The following is an 18,807-nucleotide window of genomic DNA, read 5'->3' as shown; positions in this document are numbered from 1 at the left end:
AGATCGCGCCACAAGCTGTCCGCGAGGCCACGAATCAAACACTGCCGAATTCGTGCGCTGTGGGCTTTTGCCGCCTTGGTACGGACGTAAGGAGGTGATGGTCGTAGTGGGACCGACGCCGACGGGGCGATGGTCGTACGTGTGCTCTCGTCTGCTCTTGGGCCTTTGGAAAAGGACAATGAAGCAGCAGGGCCGCCCGCTGGATCTCCGGTCCGCACGTCCGTCACTAGCTCGGACTCGGTCCGTGTGGCTGGCATTGCTAAAGAGGGAGAGGGAGAGGGAGAGGGAGGGAGAGAGAAACGGGGTAGTTGGGTCAATTACATGCCCCTGCCCTGCCGCATGTGTGCACATTTTCTTTTATCATGACGATCTCATCGATACATGCATGAGTGGTTTGTTAGTTGCGTCAAAGCTTGAAACTCCATTGCCCAGCTTTACTACCTTCTCTCCCATACAAGCGCCTCGACAACTTGAACCTTGAACGTAATTAAAGTTGAGATTATTATTTGCACAAGTTGTTGGGGGTTAAGTATGTCATGCATGATAATGAGTTCTTGTGTCTTCTCCAACAACATAGAGAGAGAGAGCCCCACTAGTCCATTTATGTTTGTCGATCCGACCTATATAAAAAGATATATAGGAAAAAAAAAGTTACTCCTTTAATGGTTGGTTTCTAGCACATTGATCAAAGCACATGATTGCTAAGTTTCATTTTTACCACAAATTTTTTTTCTTTGTGAATGTAACTTAGAATCATCTGTAGGTTTGCAAAGTTTCATTTTTTAGGTTGTATATGTAGATTTATTTTTCAGTGGATTTGCACCAGTTCTCATATTTGGTGCATATTGTATTTGCATCAGATACGCACCCGCAATATATGTTTTGCCAAGGTGTAGTCCAAATTATGCATTTAACTCAACTCGCTCAATTAAGGTGGGTAGCCCCTCTATCATTTTAAGCATGTAGTTTGATGATAGGGGAAATTAATAAAACTAATTTAATGAGACGTCGCTGGTGTATTTATTTGGTAATGTAGTTCAATTGGAGAAATTTGATTCCGGATAAAACCAGAGTGAACTACAGCCAGGAACCGAGGGAGTATGCTTTACATGTACGGTAATTCTGGAACCGGGCGCCCGTCCATCTCAGACGCTATGTTGTTGGACCATGATGCTAGCCTAACTACCTCTTCCTATTTGCTCGGGAGTTTCTAAGAAAAAATCGGTCTTCCTACCTCGCGGCTCTCTTTCTTCCCCAACGTGTCGCACCCCGCGCAGCTTGCAGCGCCGCGCCGTCGCCTGCAGCCCCGCCGGCCACCAGCGCAGCCGAGCGCCCCCACCGCCTCTTCGCTGCTCTAATGCAGCATCACACCGTCGTTCCCACCCACTTGCCGCACAGCCACGCTTGCTCCCCCACGCCCCGGACCGTCGGACCACCAGCCCCTTGAACTCGGGGTGGGAGCCGAGGACCGCCGGCTGGCCTTTCTTTCGAGATCCGTTCATCGCCTCCTTGAACTTGATGTGGGCGCCATTTTCTCTGCTCCTCACCCCGGGCCGTTGCCTTCGGTCAACACACACCGACGAGCCTCCATTCTCCCAAGCGGCAAGAAGATGTTGTGCTGAAAGCGCATGTTATAAACGTATGTTTTCAAGTATTCTAGAGGTTTTAGAGGCATGTTTCAAGTGTTTCATACTGATGTTACAAAATAGATCGGATGTTGCAGTGGTTGTACATGTATGTTGTAAGCTTTTGTTTCCAATGTTTTATCTGTTATTTCCAAATTTTTGTTGCAAGTGTGTTTTTTGGATGTTGCATATGTTTCACGTATATGTTATAATTGTTTTATCTGGATGTTGTGTACGTTTTACAATATTTTTCAAGCATTTTCATGTGTTTTTGCAAGTGCTACAGATACATGTTTCAAGTGTTTACTCTACCTTCGTTCAGACGTATGTTATATCTAGATGTTTCAAAAGTAGATCGGGTGTTGCATCTCTATCCTCGCTTTATGCTGCTTTGTCTCGGTGTCTCCTCCTCCTCTGGCGTTGGCTAGCATCTACCGCCCTCTCTTTTTCTTTCTCGATGCTGGTGACGTTCGGGGACGCGTAGGCCCGGCACGTGAAACGGCTGTATGCGTGGGCATCCGCTAGCAAGCCCCTTACATGTTGTAGCACCGCAGCATCGATTCGATTGGTATATATGGTGTGTATACACCTGGAGTCCAGGATAACGATCAATTATGCAAGGGCCCACGCCCAGAGATATAGAGAAGGATCTGATGAGCGATCCATCATCCAGTGTTCTGTTTGCTTGGCTGATAAGCTATGATTGAAAGTACTGTCGGTTAATTTGTTGTGAAAGAAAAATACTATTTGTTGGCTAAAAAATACGACTTATAAGCTAAGCGAACCGTGCGCATGATGACATGTCACGAGCGAGTTTTTGATGAACGCTAGCTTGTGTGCTTGCATGCATGCATATCCAAGGACACATCGATTGATCGATATGATGATATATATCGCTAGCTGCTAGCTAGCCGTGCACGTCGCACGTCAACCCAATAATACATGCGAGATGATCCATGAGTTGTTTAATTTTGAGATTGTTGAGATGCATATGCGATTGCGATCCATCTATGTCCGTCTATCTATCTATATATCAGTATTTATTCAATTCTTACTAGAACCCGATCGAGCGGTCATGATCAATTAACACCGATAAAGAATGTGGCTTTGGTCCAGGTTGGGAAAGGGCTTTAATAATCATGGTTTCACAAGAGGGACTAGAAATTCGGAGCTAAATGCCACTCTTTAGTCCCGGTTGAACATGGCTTTGGTCCCGATATTTCAACTGGGACTGAAATCCGGGACTAAAGGCAATGTCTCTTTAGTCCAAGTTATCTGAACCCAGACTAAAGGTGCTTCGGGCCTAAAAAACGTGGCTTTGGTCTCGATTGGGAAAGGGCTTTAATCCTGGTTTCTCAACACGGACTAAAAATCCGGGGCTAATTAATCCTAGGTGAACGTGGCTTTGGTCTCGGTTGGGAAATGGCTTTAGTCCTGATTTCTCAACCGGGACTAGGAATCCGGGACTAAAGGCATGTCTCTTTAGTTTTGTTTATCTGAACCCGGACTAAAGATGCTCCGGGTTAAAAAAATGATGTCTCCCACTCCTGTGGCTCGTGGGAGTCAAGCCTAAAACCTCGTGCATTGCCTAACGTGTAGCTTACCACCCCGCCTACACAACACATATGATTTTGCATGGGATGCGTTCCTTTTGAACTAACTGGTTGAAAGACCTTTACTCCTCCTGGTTGGTATTACCAATCGGGACTAAAAGGTCTACTTTAGTCCGGTTTTGTGTTACCAACCAGAACTAAAGAGTCAATGCTCTTTAGTCCGGGTTGATAACACCAACCGGGACTAAAAAATCTACTTTAGTACTGGTTTGTGTTACCAACCAGGACTAAAGGGACTAAAGATCCTCTAACGTCTATTAAACTTGGACCCAACACAAATGCTTAAATTAGTCTCGGATCCAACTCTAACCGAACTATTGTGCTAAATAGAAAGTCTATTCTCTATGTGTAATCAACCAAACCAATCGTGATGCATGGCCAAACTCGTGATGATTCGGTCGAGGCGTAGGTCTAGGTAGCTACTAAGCTAGGAGTACGTTCCATCTCTTGCGGCTGTGAGCGTGCGCACGTGTATCCGTCCTCGTCCACGTGCGCCCTCCAATCAAGCTCTGAGTGCGAATATATGCTAATCTATGTGTGCCTTATTCGCTTGCTGATTGTCAGGACTAAAAGGTCTACTTTAATCCGGTTTTGTGTTATCGACCAGAATTAAAGGGTCAAGGTTCTTTAGTCCAGATTGATAACACTAATCGGGACTAAAAAAATCTACTTTAGTATTGATTTATGTTACCAACCAGGACTAAAAATTCTCTAACATCTATTAAACTTGGACCCAACACAAATACTTAAATTAGTCTCGGATCCAACTGTAAGCGAACTATTGTGCTAAATCTAAAGTCTATTCTCTATGTGTAATCAACCAAACCAATCGTGATGCATGGTCAAACTCGTGATGATTCGGTCGAGGCGTAGGTCTAGGTAGCTAGTACGTTCCATCTCTTGCGGCTGTGAGCATGCGCACGTGTATCCGTCCTCGTCCACGTGCGCCCTCCAATCAAGCTCTGAGTGCGAATATATGCTAATCTATATGCTAATCTATGTGTGCTTTATTCGCTTGGTTGATAAGTTAGAGCTAAAAATATGATTGATTAATTTATTATGAAAAAAAAATATTATTTATTGACTAGAAAAATACGACTTAGAAGCAAGCGAATGTGGTGGTGGTCATGTCAACACGTGTAGAGACGGACCGACCGGCCAACCTCTCCTCTTTTGTCCTGCTCGCTGGCTTAACCCTTGTCTCCTCTTTGTACGTAATTGTGAATGTAATTCTACTTAGAGGTGTGCAGGTTTGGCAAGGAATTCACCACATTATTGTCCCTCATACATACAGTAAAAAAACGTACACACATGCCTCCCATAGATAGCACTACATCTATATTATATTATTAGTAACGTGCATGCACAAAGTCTCCTTTGCATTATATATTCTTCTGACCATTGCTTTTAGACTGTCAAAATATATGAACAAAGTTTAAGAAAGCATAACGGTGTAGAAGTATGCGTGCACATACATACATACATATATATATATATATATATATATATATATATATATATATATATATATATATATATATATATATATATATATATATATATATATATATATATATATATATATATATATATATACATAATCATCGGTGTCATTCTTCTTAGGTGACAAATGTCAATAGTGTGATGTGTATAATAGCGGTTAGTCGTATAATTGTTTATTAAGCCCGATCGACTCCACATACATTATATATTGCATATATTCTATTACTCGAGATCAGGTTCAGCTTTCAAAACGGAGACAGTTTCTTCTAATCTTCTTTTTCTTCTTTATTATAATATATAAGCGAACCCGAGCTAGAAAAACTTCGCATTCCAAACGTGTCGTGTTTTTTAAGGCATTGCGAAATCAAACATCTTTCTTCAATTTTCAACCATTTTTTTCGTCGACTCGACTCGCAGCAAATTAAATGATCTGTCGAGACGCTGGCTTGCCACCTGATTAGTTCGATCAGCAGCACGAGTAATCAACACTTGACAGCTTCGTCTGCCCGTGGTCGGTGACACTCACGCTAGAGTAGACACCAAAGAAAAAGATGTTTCAGCGCATCACACACGTACAAGCCAGCTCAATTAGTGATTCTCATTCGCAGAGCCGGGTCAGCGTACGTACGTCGCCCAGTTACGTTTCTTCTCCCAACAAGGTTGCCTATAGCTGGTCAGAGTTGTCACAGCTCATGATCGATGTCTCAATAACAAATGCCCTGTTCGCTTGGCTAATAAGCCATGACTAAAAGTATTGTTGATTGATTTGTTGTGAAAGAAAAATACTGTTCTTTGACTAAAAAAATATGGCTTATAAGTCAAACGAACAATGCGAAAATTAGTATTCGCCACTGGCACATAATTGGCAAACGTAGCTTTTACCGTGCCGGGATGATATATATTCTTCTGCAAGCCATATCATAAGGTACAGCGACAAGCTACGCAGAGTCAATTACGCAACCACAGAAAATCCAAGATCTGCTGATCTAGCGATGCGACACACACGAGGCCATTTAGTCATTTACATCATCGTAACATCGATTTGTCGGGTCTACTTTTTTCAACTACATTTTACAAAGTATATATGCATCCATCTCTTATAATCATTTTGATCATGGTTGAACAGTAGTTACTTCTAACTACTACGACTCCGTATGTACTTACAGTACAAGTAGTCTACATTTACGCACACCGAGATCAGAGCTTTATTTTGGGCATCATATCACGAGGTCGCCGACGGCTTGCGGCGGAGCACTGGGTGGACGGTGAAGGGACCGAAGTGAGGCCTGGCGAACAAGGTGGGCCCCGAGGATGGTGGTGGCACTACTGCTGGTGGTGCGCTGATAGCAGTGTAGTGAGCTGTGGCCTTCTTATTATCGCATGAGGGGCACACTCGGGCAGTGCTGAACCCCGCTGCAGGCAGATGATGGCCGTAAAACGGGTAGGCAGCGATGGTGGAAACACGCTGGGCACGCAGCTCTGCCACCTCCCTCTGGAGCCTTCGGTTCTCCTGTGCTAGGTTCTCGCAGCAACGCTTCAGATACTCACAGTCCACCTCCGTCTGCTTTAGCTTAGTTCTGCCATGGTAGATTCGATGATATGATGACATGTTAATAAGTTATAGGTAAGAACCCAGGGCACCGGCACAGTCGTACCAGCTTAATTTTAGGAATGATGACTGATTTTGATGCCATCTGATAGAAAAGAGGTGGGTGACATTATATTACCTCGCTCTTCTGTTCTGAAACCAGACCTCCACCTGGCGCGGTCGAAGGCTAAGCCGGTTCGCCAAATCACTCTTCTGTTTCTGTGACAAAATATCAGTAAACAAATATTTGATCAGAAATCAGTGAAAATCGAAGCTTAATATTTACTTACAGTGTAACAGAGTGCTCGTGCTACAAGCCAGAGAAGTAGCCAACCATCCCAGTGTGAAACAATAATCTTTCTAGCCGATAATGGTTTTACAAGTTGATCCCCAATAATTAAATTTAGAAAACATTCCATTTTGTTAGAATGATGAACCATTTTCCCAATAGACAAACCCACTCAGATTGTTTCACGCATAAATTCTTTGCCTGGCTGCCTGCATATTTTATATATAAATAAGCTCATACTCATACATGCAAGAGTGCATGCAGCATGCCCTTGATTCTTACAAAACTTCCCATCAAGGACCATTATATATTAACTGAGTTTCCCGAGGGCAATATCTCTACTTTGCAAAAAGAATTGATTACTGTTTCTTGGTGATCATAAGACAGTCATACAGCAATCACAAAAGAATCTGTACCATACAGGCACAGCTACCAATCTTTCTAGTCTAGAAAAGAACAAAAAACAAACAAACAATCATCCTGCTGTACTCTATAATTACTTTCTCATTATGCTGCATCACCTTAAATCCTTTTTTAGTTTGTCGCTTTAGATTACACATCATCGCTTACAACTTTTTGTAGAAATCTTAATGAGTCAAGGGCATCTTACAAGGATAGGGCACTAATACGTTCCACGTAATATGTTCCACAGATACAGGGAAATATAGTAAACGCAACAGGATAGACACATACTGGGGAAAGTGTGCTGTGTGCCTTGAAGCTATCCTCCAGGAACGCAGATTGCTTCTTGGACAGCCTCAGCTTCTTCCTCATTCCCCCGCCAACCCCACTAATAGCCTCATCCTCTGCAGCTTCCTGATCAGCTGTCTGCCGAACAGGAACCTCCAAAGGCAAGGACGAAGTTGACAAAGATCTTCCTTGTGCTGTGTCTCCATCCACCAAAACAGTGTTTAAATCAAATCCTCGTACGCACACCTCTGAATTCACGGTCCCTGTAAAGAGGACTTGTTACCATCCAAGAACTTGCAAGCCCTGAAGCCCATATGTACTTGACCACAACATACCTTACCTACGTACTTGGAAATTAGAACCAATAAAACTAGCATCCAATTTGCACATATAATGTGTTCTGTACCTATTTCTGCTGAGGCAGGCAGCAAAGGGCAGATGAGGCTCAGCTCGACAGGTGACTCGCTGTATGAGCGTGTTTCTTCTTCTTCTTCCTGCACATCTTCTGCTTGCACGAGTGTCTTTTGATTGTCTTGTTCAGCTCTTTTGGCAGTCCCTACTCCTAGCTCTAGCGCAAGCTCATGGCCTTCTCCTTCACCTGCGTGTATAGGAGTCAGTGCAGGCGTGAAAGTGCTCTTTGCTGGAGCTTGAGAATCCCCCAGACTAAGCTCAAGCTCCATGTCAAGAATAGAGGAAGGATATGAGTAATGGGCTAAAGAGAAAGCATCAGGCAATATATATATAGTACTGTATGGGTAATCAACTAATCATAGAGTTAACCAAAAGAACACAGTACCAAGCAAGTAAAGAATAAAATAAAAGATTTGATTACTATAATGCTTTGTAAGGGTGCAATCTGGCTAATCATTATCGGCCCTAAAGTTTTATGACCACCTTGTCATTTGTTTAAGGTTCTGTAAGGTTGTTTGCACAGAGGATTTCCACGTGTACTTTCTATATACAAGTTGTTGAATAGAAATGCTCCCTCAGAGGTCAACTAAGTTGAGCATGCTAATGATATAGGGCTCTTAGAAATAATATAAATGTAAAAGCATCAACATTAACTCTCAAGGTTTTCTTACTACTATTTGCATCTCTTGCCGACATAGCCGAACATTTAACCCTTTTTGTACATTAGGCAACTAGCCTTTTCCTAGTCATATGGCCCTTGATATTTAATCTATAAAAAAAATCTTAACATTTCTGATAAGCAGAAAAGAACCATGCCAATTGATAAAATGCTTCTAGAAAGAAAAGGAAATCAGATAAAGAAAGTAACAAATATTTGTGCAACTTCTCCTCTAAGCGAAAAGGCATCGCAGAAAGTCGAATATGCTTTTGTCACTGAGGTGTTAAAACTTAAATTATCATTAGACTTTACAAACGATGACACACATGTTTGAATTAGAAGTGCACTGAGCTGGGAGACTCTATAATCTATATACTTTACATATGAAGTTGCCCGTGAGGCATGATATAATATCTGGACTAGAAAGCACACCTTGAAACAAATTTTTTTTACGGGTAAATTTTAAAAGTTTAAAGGTAGATCTCATTAAATATGACAATGAAACTAAGCTAGAAGGCATTCGTTTACTGCATAAGTGATTAATGGCATGCACGAGGATTACAATAAAACTGAATCCAGTAGGGGCAAGGTGCACTTTTCAGGACAGGCTGTTTTTTTCTTCTTTGTTTCATATATGTATCCAGTAGGGCAACCCTCTCCTGTTTCCTCAAAACAAGAAAACTGAATCTATCAGTAGTGACAACCCAAGATTCTGCATTTCGGATTATGTATGTTGCAGGCACTTTTGACTATTCCTACAGAAATCAGCAATATGCACCGATGTGCTCCAATCATCATGTTATTACTTTGGGATGTTAGAGACAAGGACTGTCTCCTTTGTACAAGCAAAAGGGAAAACTGAGCAAGACTTGCTCTGGCAGGCTGCGTACCCAAACAAATATGTACGTTGCTTTCAGTAAAAATTTCAACAGCACCTTCCATTGACAATTAGAACTAGTAACATGTGTACAATACTGTTTCACTATATACTTTGCCTATATAATACAACAAATAGTTGACTGGGAAGGCATAGGCTATAAATAAAAATAACCATTTGCCTATTGACAACCTACATACCTGAAATTTAATAGGCAGAAAAGTTAGTGAATTAAGGTCATCAGGGATCTCCTGAGGCTACTCCCACTGCATTGTATGATGTTGCTCTCATCAAAGCAGCAATTTCATATAGACATATAAATGCAAGTATGATACAAATACAACAAGCCCATTGCATAGTATATTGGTGTTATTTCTTAGGAACGCTAAACCGATTAATTGTTGCATGTGCTTTATATATATATCACAATAGGTCCAAACCAACATGGTTTCTTAGTCTTGAATATCGAGCCCAAGTTGTATCTCTATGAAGATACATCTTTATTCTCTTTCTTCCTTAACTCTATGCTATGTCACAAAAACACTCATTTAATGTATATTATACAGTGCACTGGGAGAGCCTAACATGTAAAAGAAACAATATAGTTTAGTTAAGGGCACAGTTAAACTCAACATACAGGATGAAAAGACAAAAACATTTGGTTCTTCTCCCAGATGATTAAGATATAATTCACCAATAAAGAAATAAGACACCAAAATCATAAGGCATGCTAACTTATTTTCGATTATTTTTTGAAACAATATCTATCATCTATGGCTTGTTAATCAACAGTTCCTTTTCAAGAGACTGGATGGAAATGTCAACAGAGTTAATATTAAACAATGGAATGTCAACTTTTTTAAAAAAAGCACTCTAGTTTGATGGATTTTTTTGCATTTTATATTAAACGTTGCACAAATAAAATTCTGAAGACTTCTATTGTTGATATGGCTGCATTGAATTTAGGTTCCAAAAGTAATACTCAAATGTAATCAGAGACCAAAAAAGGGTACAGGTTATTGTATAGCTTGCTTTCATGACACATCATTGTGAGCCAGAAACCTTCAGCATTCATACTATGAAATCGATCACTCATGCAAAAGAGGAGATACATTCAGTTTTCTATACGCTTCTTAGCGTTTACATTTTGTTCAACCAATTATTACAAGAAACTTGTTTACTAAGTCATTTTTCTCTTGTTTTTTTATGTTTGAGCAGTAGCTTTTTCTTCGCCATTTTTCTCAGTGCCGTGTATGGAGGTAAAGACTTGATGAATGGGTTAGAAGTTATGCTCAAGGTTTGAACGCATATTAAATGTCATGACATTCAAGGAAAGCCCATTCCAAACTGACCACAATGCCGAAAGACAATGAGGTAACAGAAATATGTTAAAATCACACACATGTGAATACAGTGCAGCTCTACAAATTGCCTCACTGTCCATAAGGCTAACTGGCTAAGGTAGATATGACAATGCAAGGAAGCTTAATCAGTGTGTCACAATCAGACAGTGTGATGCAGCAGAAAGATTCCACAAAAAAATTTACTTCAATGAGCAATGATTGAGGTAAAGAGACCGAAATTTCATGTTCTTAGTAATTTCTCTCATTCAGTGAACATCAGCAATTATGTTTCAAAAAAAAAAGTGAACATCAGCAAAGGAGCAAAAATTACAGGGACTTATGTGATCACATATCAACCTCTCAAGTAACAGATTTCCATTTATTATTGATCTTCTCAACCACAGTAAATAAGAGAAGGGAGATAAATTACACAGAAGCCTATATAATCGAGAGAAAAAGATCCTGAATTCTTAGTCACAAATCATTTAAGTGTAAGTGGGTAGGGATGCATATGCAGCTAGCCTTCTAGGCATAATAGATTGAGAGTTTTGGAATTTCAGACAAATATAATGGCACCTATATTTTTCAACAAACTCTAGGATGCATATCGTTCAATTGACAGAAACTCAAAGACATTTCGTTGAGGACTTTTTTTTCTGACCCAGGATTCTTCACTCAAGGCAGAGTTTCAAAGTGTTTGGTGGGACTCAAGTTTTACCTTTGTAAGAAATGAGTGATGCATCAACTCCATTTTATATGCTGTAACAAAAACAGCTGTCAAATATTAGCGCCATGCCACCTTTACAATCTAAGAAGATATGCACATAAATCAAATTCATCTAGTGCCATTCATTTAGACGTGGAATTGTAACAAGGTATATCCCCTTATTCATTAAGTGCAAGTTGGTATGCATATGATGCTTTGACACAGGGACATTCAACCAATAAACGGAAGAAAGACGGTTTCATTAGCCACATACCTCAGACCTGTTGGAAACTTGCATTGCGTATCTTCTTCAAAATCAATCCAAAGTCAACAAAGTACTAGTGGGCTAGCAGCAGCTATAACTGGTTAATAAGCAAACATATCATTGATTCTCTATTGAAGGAGAACCGCATATCATATACCATAAGAAGAAACAACTACTGTATCTGAAGGACATGACTATATGCTCATCAATTACCTTGATACGAATTGTGGTGATAGATTAAAGAAAGTGTATAAAGAATTATTTTTATAACATAGCAGTACAGTCATATAGTACTACTGCATATAAATAGCTAATAAATCTGCACAGATTGAGCTGAATCAAGGGAAATAAAATAAAAGTACTCCAAACTTTGCTATGGAAAAATGAACAGAATTTAAAAAATCAATAGGACCACATCTTTATGTTGCGTGAAACCTTGACAATGCAAATTTCAATAGCTAGGTATTCCACATTTCGCTACTGCCAATTTCAACCATGTTTAGAAGCCACAAGGAATGATCCGTTAGGTGACAACAAATGATGATATCAGTACTACTTAAATTTTGAGCTATATAATCACCATTTTTTTAATAATAAAAACCTACACGTATAGAATGTATGATGTCAAAGAATCTGAAATGAATAATGCATTGCATTTCTATCACGGCACTGGATGGATCATGATTTGACGATTGAAACAATCCGTAAAGATCTATTGTTCATGCACACAATTATTGTTTTTGAATTAAGAAGCACATGACATGACATGCTAGCGTAACTTGCGTGTTCGTTACAGGAATTGAAGTGTTCTCCAAATAAATTATTATCTATGTATAATAATTTTAAAAGCACCATGATGACATAGTTCAGAATGCTAGCATCGCAACTAACAAAATTGATGTGCCATAAATACCAACTGATCATGTAACATGGTTGCTTGAATAGTAAATTGCACCTAATGATCATTTATTTACCATTAAAGCTGAAAAGAAAATGAACACTGCTTGTCAACTGACTCCTTAAATAATCAAGCACACAACATAAGTTGTTAAGGGAACATTGACGAAACACTTTGTGTTCATGATCTACAGTTACGTACTTCCAAATATTGATACTTTAGAAGAGTGGCTAAGGTCTTAATCTTCAGAAGATGCTATAATTCTTGATTTTGGGCTGCTAACTATGATTTTGCTGATTTTAAACCCAATCAAACAAACGATGACTTAAGAAAGACAGATGATCTGAAATGAAACTAGCAATATGTCATACAAATTCAGTTTTAAGCTCTGAGAAGTCAAAGTTCAGTTCTGTCTTGTATGAAGTGTACTGTTGCTTCGCTTGCTATTGAATTACTTTATCAGATGACAGTATGACACCAGAAACAACTGTAATAAATAACAATATTTCAAACAGAGCAACAAGCATTTTTCGTTTGCATATTACCCGATACAGTTATGAGTTATTTTGATGGTTTACAGTTCTTGAGAACAAATTGGCTCTAACATAAAACTTTAGCTGGAAGATGCAAATTAAAAGCTTACTGCCAAGGCTTAGTATGTACAAGAAGTCAAGAGAACAAAGTAGTAAAATACTGTCATTACGAGAGCACTACTAAGGTTGAATTAATTACAAAGGTTGACTTTTACATTAGTTTTACTTCAGGACATATTCAGCAAAACATGTGACATAACTTAATGCAGTAGATCTGGAGGCTTATGGAAGAATTTTTGTTGGAGAAAATCCTTCCTTTTTATACACTATGACTTCTGTTGTATATGCTGAGTCTAGTTCTTCAGATCTGGAATACTACATATCATTTGTTTGTAAACAATGTCCTCACATATCAACAATCAATGAGATATCTACGGCTCAGCAGTCACTCAGTTGGACATTCCTGGTATCGTCAAGAAAATCAAGTTCTTGTTATTATTCATGGTACAAAACATGGAATTAGTTGAAAACAGAATTCCATATGACTTGATGTGTGGAAGAGCACAGATAGCAAACGCATACACCTCTGAGAGAAAAACCAGCATATAAAATAAGCCCAGTATATGAGCACTACCTCTATTGATGGTATTGTAATATCATCTTGCCAGACTTGGCATGTGGATATCTGATCCAATTTGCTCTATTATTTGTAATCTTTCAGTGGCATGTTGTGGGTAAAGCACGTGCAGTGGAATAAGGCAAATATCCATCACACGCAGGGGCAAGAGCAGTAGTTTCAGCAATATTTTTGCTACATGCAATTGGACAAACTGAAAACGTGACACCCGGGAACGTGATTCTATTATATTACACTAAAACCCCAGCAAAGCCATCCTTAGGCTGCCCATATATCCTCGTGAATGTCCAGAGCGAGGATGTAAACCAAAACGTCGATACTCGATAGCATAAATGCTACTGCACATGAGTACATCGCTCAAGCGAGATTTGGCACTACCACTAGCCTTTTCAGTTTCGATCCTTGACCCAGACTGGGAACCCCCCCGCCCCATTGCGCCCAGCCCACCCGGCGGGCTGACTGGGAAGCATCCGCGCGGTCTCTGAAGCTGAAGCCACGCCTGACTGAAATAACTGTGCCGAGGAGCAGAAGCGTACCTAAGCATAAGGAGGGCGAGGGAGCAGGCCGCGAGGCCGGGATGACTCATTGGTCGGCCGCGGCGGAGGGCGGCGGAGGCGAACCTACCGACCCGGCCGCCTCGGTGGACGCGCCAATGGTGGAGGTGGGGGAACGGAACGGGGGAAGATAAGAGGTGGTGGAGGCGGGAAGCGGTCAGAGTAGGCCCAGCCCAAGAACCAGAACGACTGTTTATCTGGGCCCCAATCTCGGCCCCCGTCCTTTTTTCATTCATCGCGTTCCGCCTTTCTCTTGGCACAACAAGCTTGCGCGCAAATATCTGACTGTTCGTTGAAGTTAGAGCAGGAATGGCTGATTAGACATCAGAGTGGTCGTGCCGGAGTGGTTATCGGGCATCACTAGAAATCATGTGGGCTTTGCCCGCGCAGGTTTAAATCCTGCCGACCACGTTTTTTGGTTTGATTTGGAACCTGATGCATTCGCTTCTTTCTTTTTTTCTTTTTTTTTATAACTATAATCGTTTTTATTTATCTCTATATCTATCATTCTATCAATACCTCCACAGCCTTTCTTTAGGGTCAGCTTGTCCCAAACTACCCACGCCATTTTCTTCTTACCATTTTCCACTATCCAGTGGACAGGGCCTGAGGAACAGCCTTTGTCAAGATTTCTTTGCTCCAGTGGACATGTTCTTTTCTGTATAATCCTTCATATGCTTTTCCTAGTCGTCCCTTCAATGACTGAAAATTGTCTTCCTTCATTCGCCCCTGCAGAGTAGGTAGGCCAACATACGGAGTATATATTTTTGCAGTCAAAGGAGGCCAATTCTATTTCGAGTTAAGATTTCCTTCACATGCTCGGCTTGCTCAGCCACGGCACAAAAGATCGAAGAGCAGTGTCGTCAGCAGAGAGCAAATGTGAGATTCCCCTGCTCATTTGAAGGTCCCTTGTCTATCTAAAATCAGGTCCTTGGAACTACTGAAAATCGTCTAAATAGTTCTTTGAGGCTTGGCATGTTACGTATGTCATCAGCAAACAGCAGAAAAAAAAAAAAAACTCAACATAAACCTCTAATCGAACATACGTAAGAAGATCCATAAAAAATGATAGAGCTAATTAAGAAAAACGTTTGGAAGGCTAGATGAAGATGAGACAATGGCTATTCGTGTATTTCCTGGAAATGATCCGAGTTTCTCTCCAAGTTGTTTGCACCATCGTCCTTGCCGTCTCCGCAGTTTTGGAAGCATGCGCCCCCGGTCGAGCCGAGCGCGGCAAGCAAGCAAGCAAAAGCTACATCCGGGTGACAGATGGAGCGGATTGGCAGCCTGATCGATAGGAGCAATGCTCCAGCAGCAAGGCCCCCCAACGTTGTCTCTGTCGATGATCCCTCGCTCAAAACTACAAATACACACACCATGCGCGGCCCCCAGCATGTTCGTGTGTTAGCCGCCGTCCGTAGCAAGCCAGCGAGAGAGGGAGAGATGGAGAAGATGGCGCTGTCGAGGACGGCGTGGATCGCCGCCGGCCTGCTTGCGCGGCTGCTGATGATCGCCGTCCTGGCCATGACCGTGCAGTCGAGGTTCGCGAACAGAGTCCATTACGACTTCAAGGCCGCCGGCTACAACAACGATCTCCAGAGCTACACGTACGTATACGTCTCCGCCGGCGCCGGCGTCGTCGTGGATACAGCTTATTATTAGTACACTCCAGGGCTTGCTGAAGGGTTGATTCTTGTGTGTATGCTGCGTGTGCCATCGGAAACTAAAAAGGTACGCGGTGGTCGCGGCGGTCGTCGGGATGGCGGGCAGCGTGCTGCAGATCCCCGTCGCCGTCTACCTCCTCTGCAGGAGCAAGCGGATGACGTCCAGATCCCTCATCCTCGACGTCAGTATGTACGCCGACATTGTACGTGTGCTCGATCACGTAGATATATACTCCACTCATGGTATGGGTTTCGATCGTATGACGATGCTGCATCTGCATGCAGGTGGTGACCGTGGTGCTGGCCAGCGCCGTGGGCGCGGGCTTCGGCGCCACCGACGACGTCTTGGCGTACGTGAAGCATGGCTCGCGATGGGAGGAAGACGCCACGCAAGATCTCGTCAAGTACTACCAGAAGGGGCTCATCGCCATCGTCTTCCTCCTCATCGGCACGCTCCTGTCCGTGTGCGCCACCGTCGTCTCCACCAGGCTCCGGGTCAGGGCAGCAAGCAACGACATCGACGACGTCTGACCGGTCGGCGGCTCTATCGTGGCACGAAAGATTAAGCAAACTCTGCCAGTGTTTAGTTCAGAATGCAAGGCCCTCCCTAACCAATACTGATATTCCAAGGTATTGTGACGAGTATAAATGGAAAAAGTTTTGAATGGGAGCAACTCCGATCCAACAATGCTTAGATTTAAGCGCTCTTCTACTTTTGAGGGCTCTTTCGTCTGAGACTGAGCTTAACTCTAACAACAGCTCTCAAATCAGAGCCCCTACTATACTCCCTTTACTCATATACTCCATCTATTTGATGTATTCGACACTATATAAGTTCAGACTATATAATACTAGTAGTTAATACAAATGGTACAAATCCAATACGACAGTTTGAATTTAAAAGCAAAATTAAAAATAGAGCTTGCTCCCGGTCTTCGAAAAGCCATAGCGATATAATATGTGCTATCACCATCCGCATATAAATCCTAACAAATAAATCATAATTTTACTAGCTATGTGTTGAAACAAAAGACATCAATCCCAAATACCTCAATTAAAACAAGAACTAAACATCATTGCACATGACAATGTCCTCTGAGCATATCTAATTTCATTTTTTTGACAAATCATTAGTATAAACATGTGCTCGGTTTCTAATTTCATCCAATTTCATTATTTTTGTTAAATCATATCGGGAGGACTAGAAGGGCCGGTGGCAGTGAATGCCACACAAGGGGCTGTGGTGGCACACGCATGCCTCTCTAGGGAAGTAGGTAACAAGGTGGAGCGGCAAGGGGAGGCCATGCCAGGGAGAAGGAGCAGCGTTTGGGAGGGAGGAGCCTGAAGGAACCATTGGGAGGGGAGACCGGAAAGTCCTAATGTCTAGAGGAAGGTTTGAATAGCCTAATTAAAAATTCTACAAGACACTTAAAGCAAATGGTTACACAATTAAAAAATGATAATTGTGTTTTGCTCTAGCTGTACTAAAAATACAGGCCACCTACCAATATACTGGTGTGCTTTGATCTCTATGGCAATCAATGAGCTGTGTCACTCGTAGACTATCTAGTGAGCTAGCTAGCAAGATAATCACACTAACATCAACTAGCTACTTAACTAATTACTTCTCTAGTTCACTAGCTACACAAGAAGACTAACAATTATTACACAAGTATATTGATGAAAGGAATATGCTCAAAAGCCATACCGATATAATGTGTGCTATCACCGTCCGCATATAAATCCTAACAAATAAATCATAAATTTACTAGCAAATGAACTATGTGTTGAAACAAAAGACATCAATCCCAAATACCTCAATTAAAACAAGAACTAAACATCGTTGCACATGACAATGTCCTCTGAGCATATCTAATTTCATTTTTTGACAAATCATTAGTATAAACATGTGCTCGGTTTCTAATTTCATCCAATTTCATTATTTTTTGTTAAATCGCATCGGGAGGACTAGAAGGGCCGGTGGCAGTGCATGCCGCAACAAGGGGATGTGGTGGCACACACATGCCTATCCAGGGAAGTAGGTAACAAGGTGGAGCGGCAAGGGGGAGACCATGCCGGGGAGAAGGAGCAGCGTTTGGGAGGGAGGAGGAGCCTGAAGGAACCGTTGGGAGGGAGGCTGGAAAGTCCTAAATGTCTAGAGAGGGTTTAAATAGCCTAATTAAAAATTCTACAAGACACTTAAAGTAAATGGTTACACAATTAAAAAGTGATAATTGCATTTTGCTCTAGCTCTACTAAAAATACAGGCCGCCTACCAATATGCTGGTGTGCTATGATCTCTATGGCAATCAATGAGCTGTGTCACTCATAAATTATTTAGTGAGCTAGCTAGCAAGATAATCACACTAACATCAACTAGCTACTTAACTAATTACTTCTCTAGTTCACTAGCTACACAAGAAGACTAACAATTATTACACAAGTATATTGATGAAAGTAATGCAATGAGATAGTATATCGAGTCGGGCAAGGTCAATCAAATGAATACCAAGAATGCCAATTGACTCAATGATTTATCCCGAGGTTCACTTACTCGCCGACAAGGTAGTCCCCATTGTGGCGTCCGATTCACTTGGTGGTTCACGTGTTAATAGGCATACACAAGCCTAGCCATACACAAGGGTGCCGTAAGAACCTCCACAAATGAGAGCACTCAATGTCACGAGCAATCCACTAGAGTACCTTTTGTGATCTCCTGTGGGGAATAAGGTCTAGATCCCCTCACAAATCCTTAATTGGGGGCGCATACAATCACCAAATCCTCTCACCAATCACCAATCACCTAGGTGACGGTAATCACCAAGAGTAATAAGAAATCCACAATCGCAATAGTGTCACCAAAATGCAACCTCAAATGCACACATTAGGGTTTCCCCCAAATCCTCTCATGAATGAGCACCAAGCTAGGAGAGGGAGGAGATGCTCTTGAAGC

General features: G+C 41.6%; 2 protein-coding genes and 1 non-coding gene across 4 annotated transcripts; 2 read left to right on the top strand and 1 right to left on the bottom strand.

Moving 5' to 3' along the window:
* Nucleotides 1–5,709: 5,709 nt before the first annotated feature.
* On the bottom strand, nucleotides 5,710–9,403 carry LOC136477607 (homeobox-leucine zipper protein HOX7-like). 2 transcript variants are annotated; one of them, XM_066475817.1, is made up of 5 exons: nucleotides 8,940–9,403; nucleotides 7,715–7,906; nucleotides 7,312–7,571; nucleotides 6,469–6,548; nucleotides 5,710–6,318 (listed from the first exon to the last, which is right to left on the bottom strand). In XM_066475817.1, the coding sequence occupies exons 1-5, from the start codon at nucleotides 9,007–9,009 to the stop codon at nucleotides 5,964–5,966; spliced, it is 957 nt and encodes a 318-aa protein (XP_066331914.1). In that variant the 5' UTR covers nucleotides 9,010–9,403; the 3' UTR covers nucleotides 5,710–5,963. The 2 variants fall into 2 exon arrangements, with proteins under 2 accessions (XP_066331914.1, XP_066331913.1); XM_066475816.1 differs by lacking the exon at nucleotides 8,940–9,403 and having other exon boundaries at nucleotides 7,715–8,918.
* A 5,116-nt stretch (nucleotides 9,404–14,519) lies between these two features.
* TRNAS-AGA (transfer RNA serine (anticodon AGA)) lies at nucleotides 14,520–14,601 on the top strand. Its single transcript has one exon. It is a non-coding gene; the product is annotated as a tRNA-Ser (tRNA).
* A 1,041-nt stretch (nucleotides 14,602–15,642) lies between these two features.
* On the top strand, nucleotides 15,643–16,385 carry LOC136475352 (CASP-like protein 4D1). The gene is made up of 3 exons (XM_066472881.1): nucleotides 15,643–15,797; nucleotides 15,922–16,057; nucleotides 16,140–16,385. The coding sequence occupies exons 1-3, from the start codon at nucleotides 15,643–15,645 to the stop codon at nucleotides 16,383–16,385; spliced, it is 537 nt and encodes a 178-aa protein (XP_066328978.1).
* The last annotated feature ends 2,422 nt before the right edge of the window (nucleotides 16,386–18,807 follow it).

This window comes from Miscanthus floridulus, chromosome 8, assembly GCF_019320115.1.
Source record: "Miscanthus floridulus cultivar M001 chromosome 8, ASM1932011v1, whole genome shotgun sequence".
Taxonomy (NCBI): domain Eukaryota; kingdom Viridiplantae; phylum Streptophyta; class Magnoliopsida; order Poales; family Poaceae; genus Miscanthus; species Miscanthus floridulus.
This window is presented reverse-complemented; position numbering and strand designations above follow the sequence as displayed.

Bases quoted from the DNA above. Each gene is read 5' to 3' on its own strand.
- LOC136477607 (XM_066475816.1), bottom strand. From the start codon at position 7,988: ATGGAGCTTGAGCTTAGTCTGGGGGATTCTCAAGCTCCAGCAAAGAGC. The intron at 6,549-7,311 runs GTATGTGTCTAT...ATTTTGTCACAG, and splicing joins CACACAGCACACTTTCCCCA to AAACAGAAGAGTGATTTGGC. The intron at 6,319-6,468 runs GTAATATAATGT...CTACCATGGCAG, and splicing joins TTTCAGAACAGAAGAGCGAG to AACTAAGCTAAAGCAGACGG.
- LOC136475352 (XM_066472881.1), top strand. From the start codon at position 15,643: ATGGCGCTGTCGAGGACGGCGTGGATCGCCGCCGGCCTGCTTGCGCGG. The intron at 15,798-15,921 runs GTACGTATACGT...GAAACTAAAAAG, and splicing joins AACGATCTCCAGAGCTACAC to GTACGCGGTGGTCGCGGCGG. The intron at 16,058-16,139 runs GTACGTGTGCTC...ATCTGCATGCAG, and splicing joins TCAGTATGTACGCCGACATT to GTGGTGACCGTGGTGCTGGC.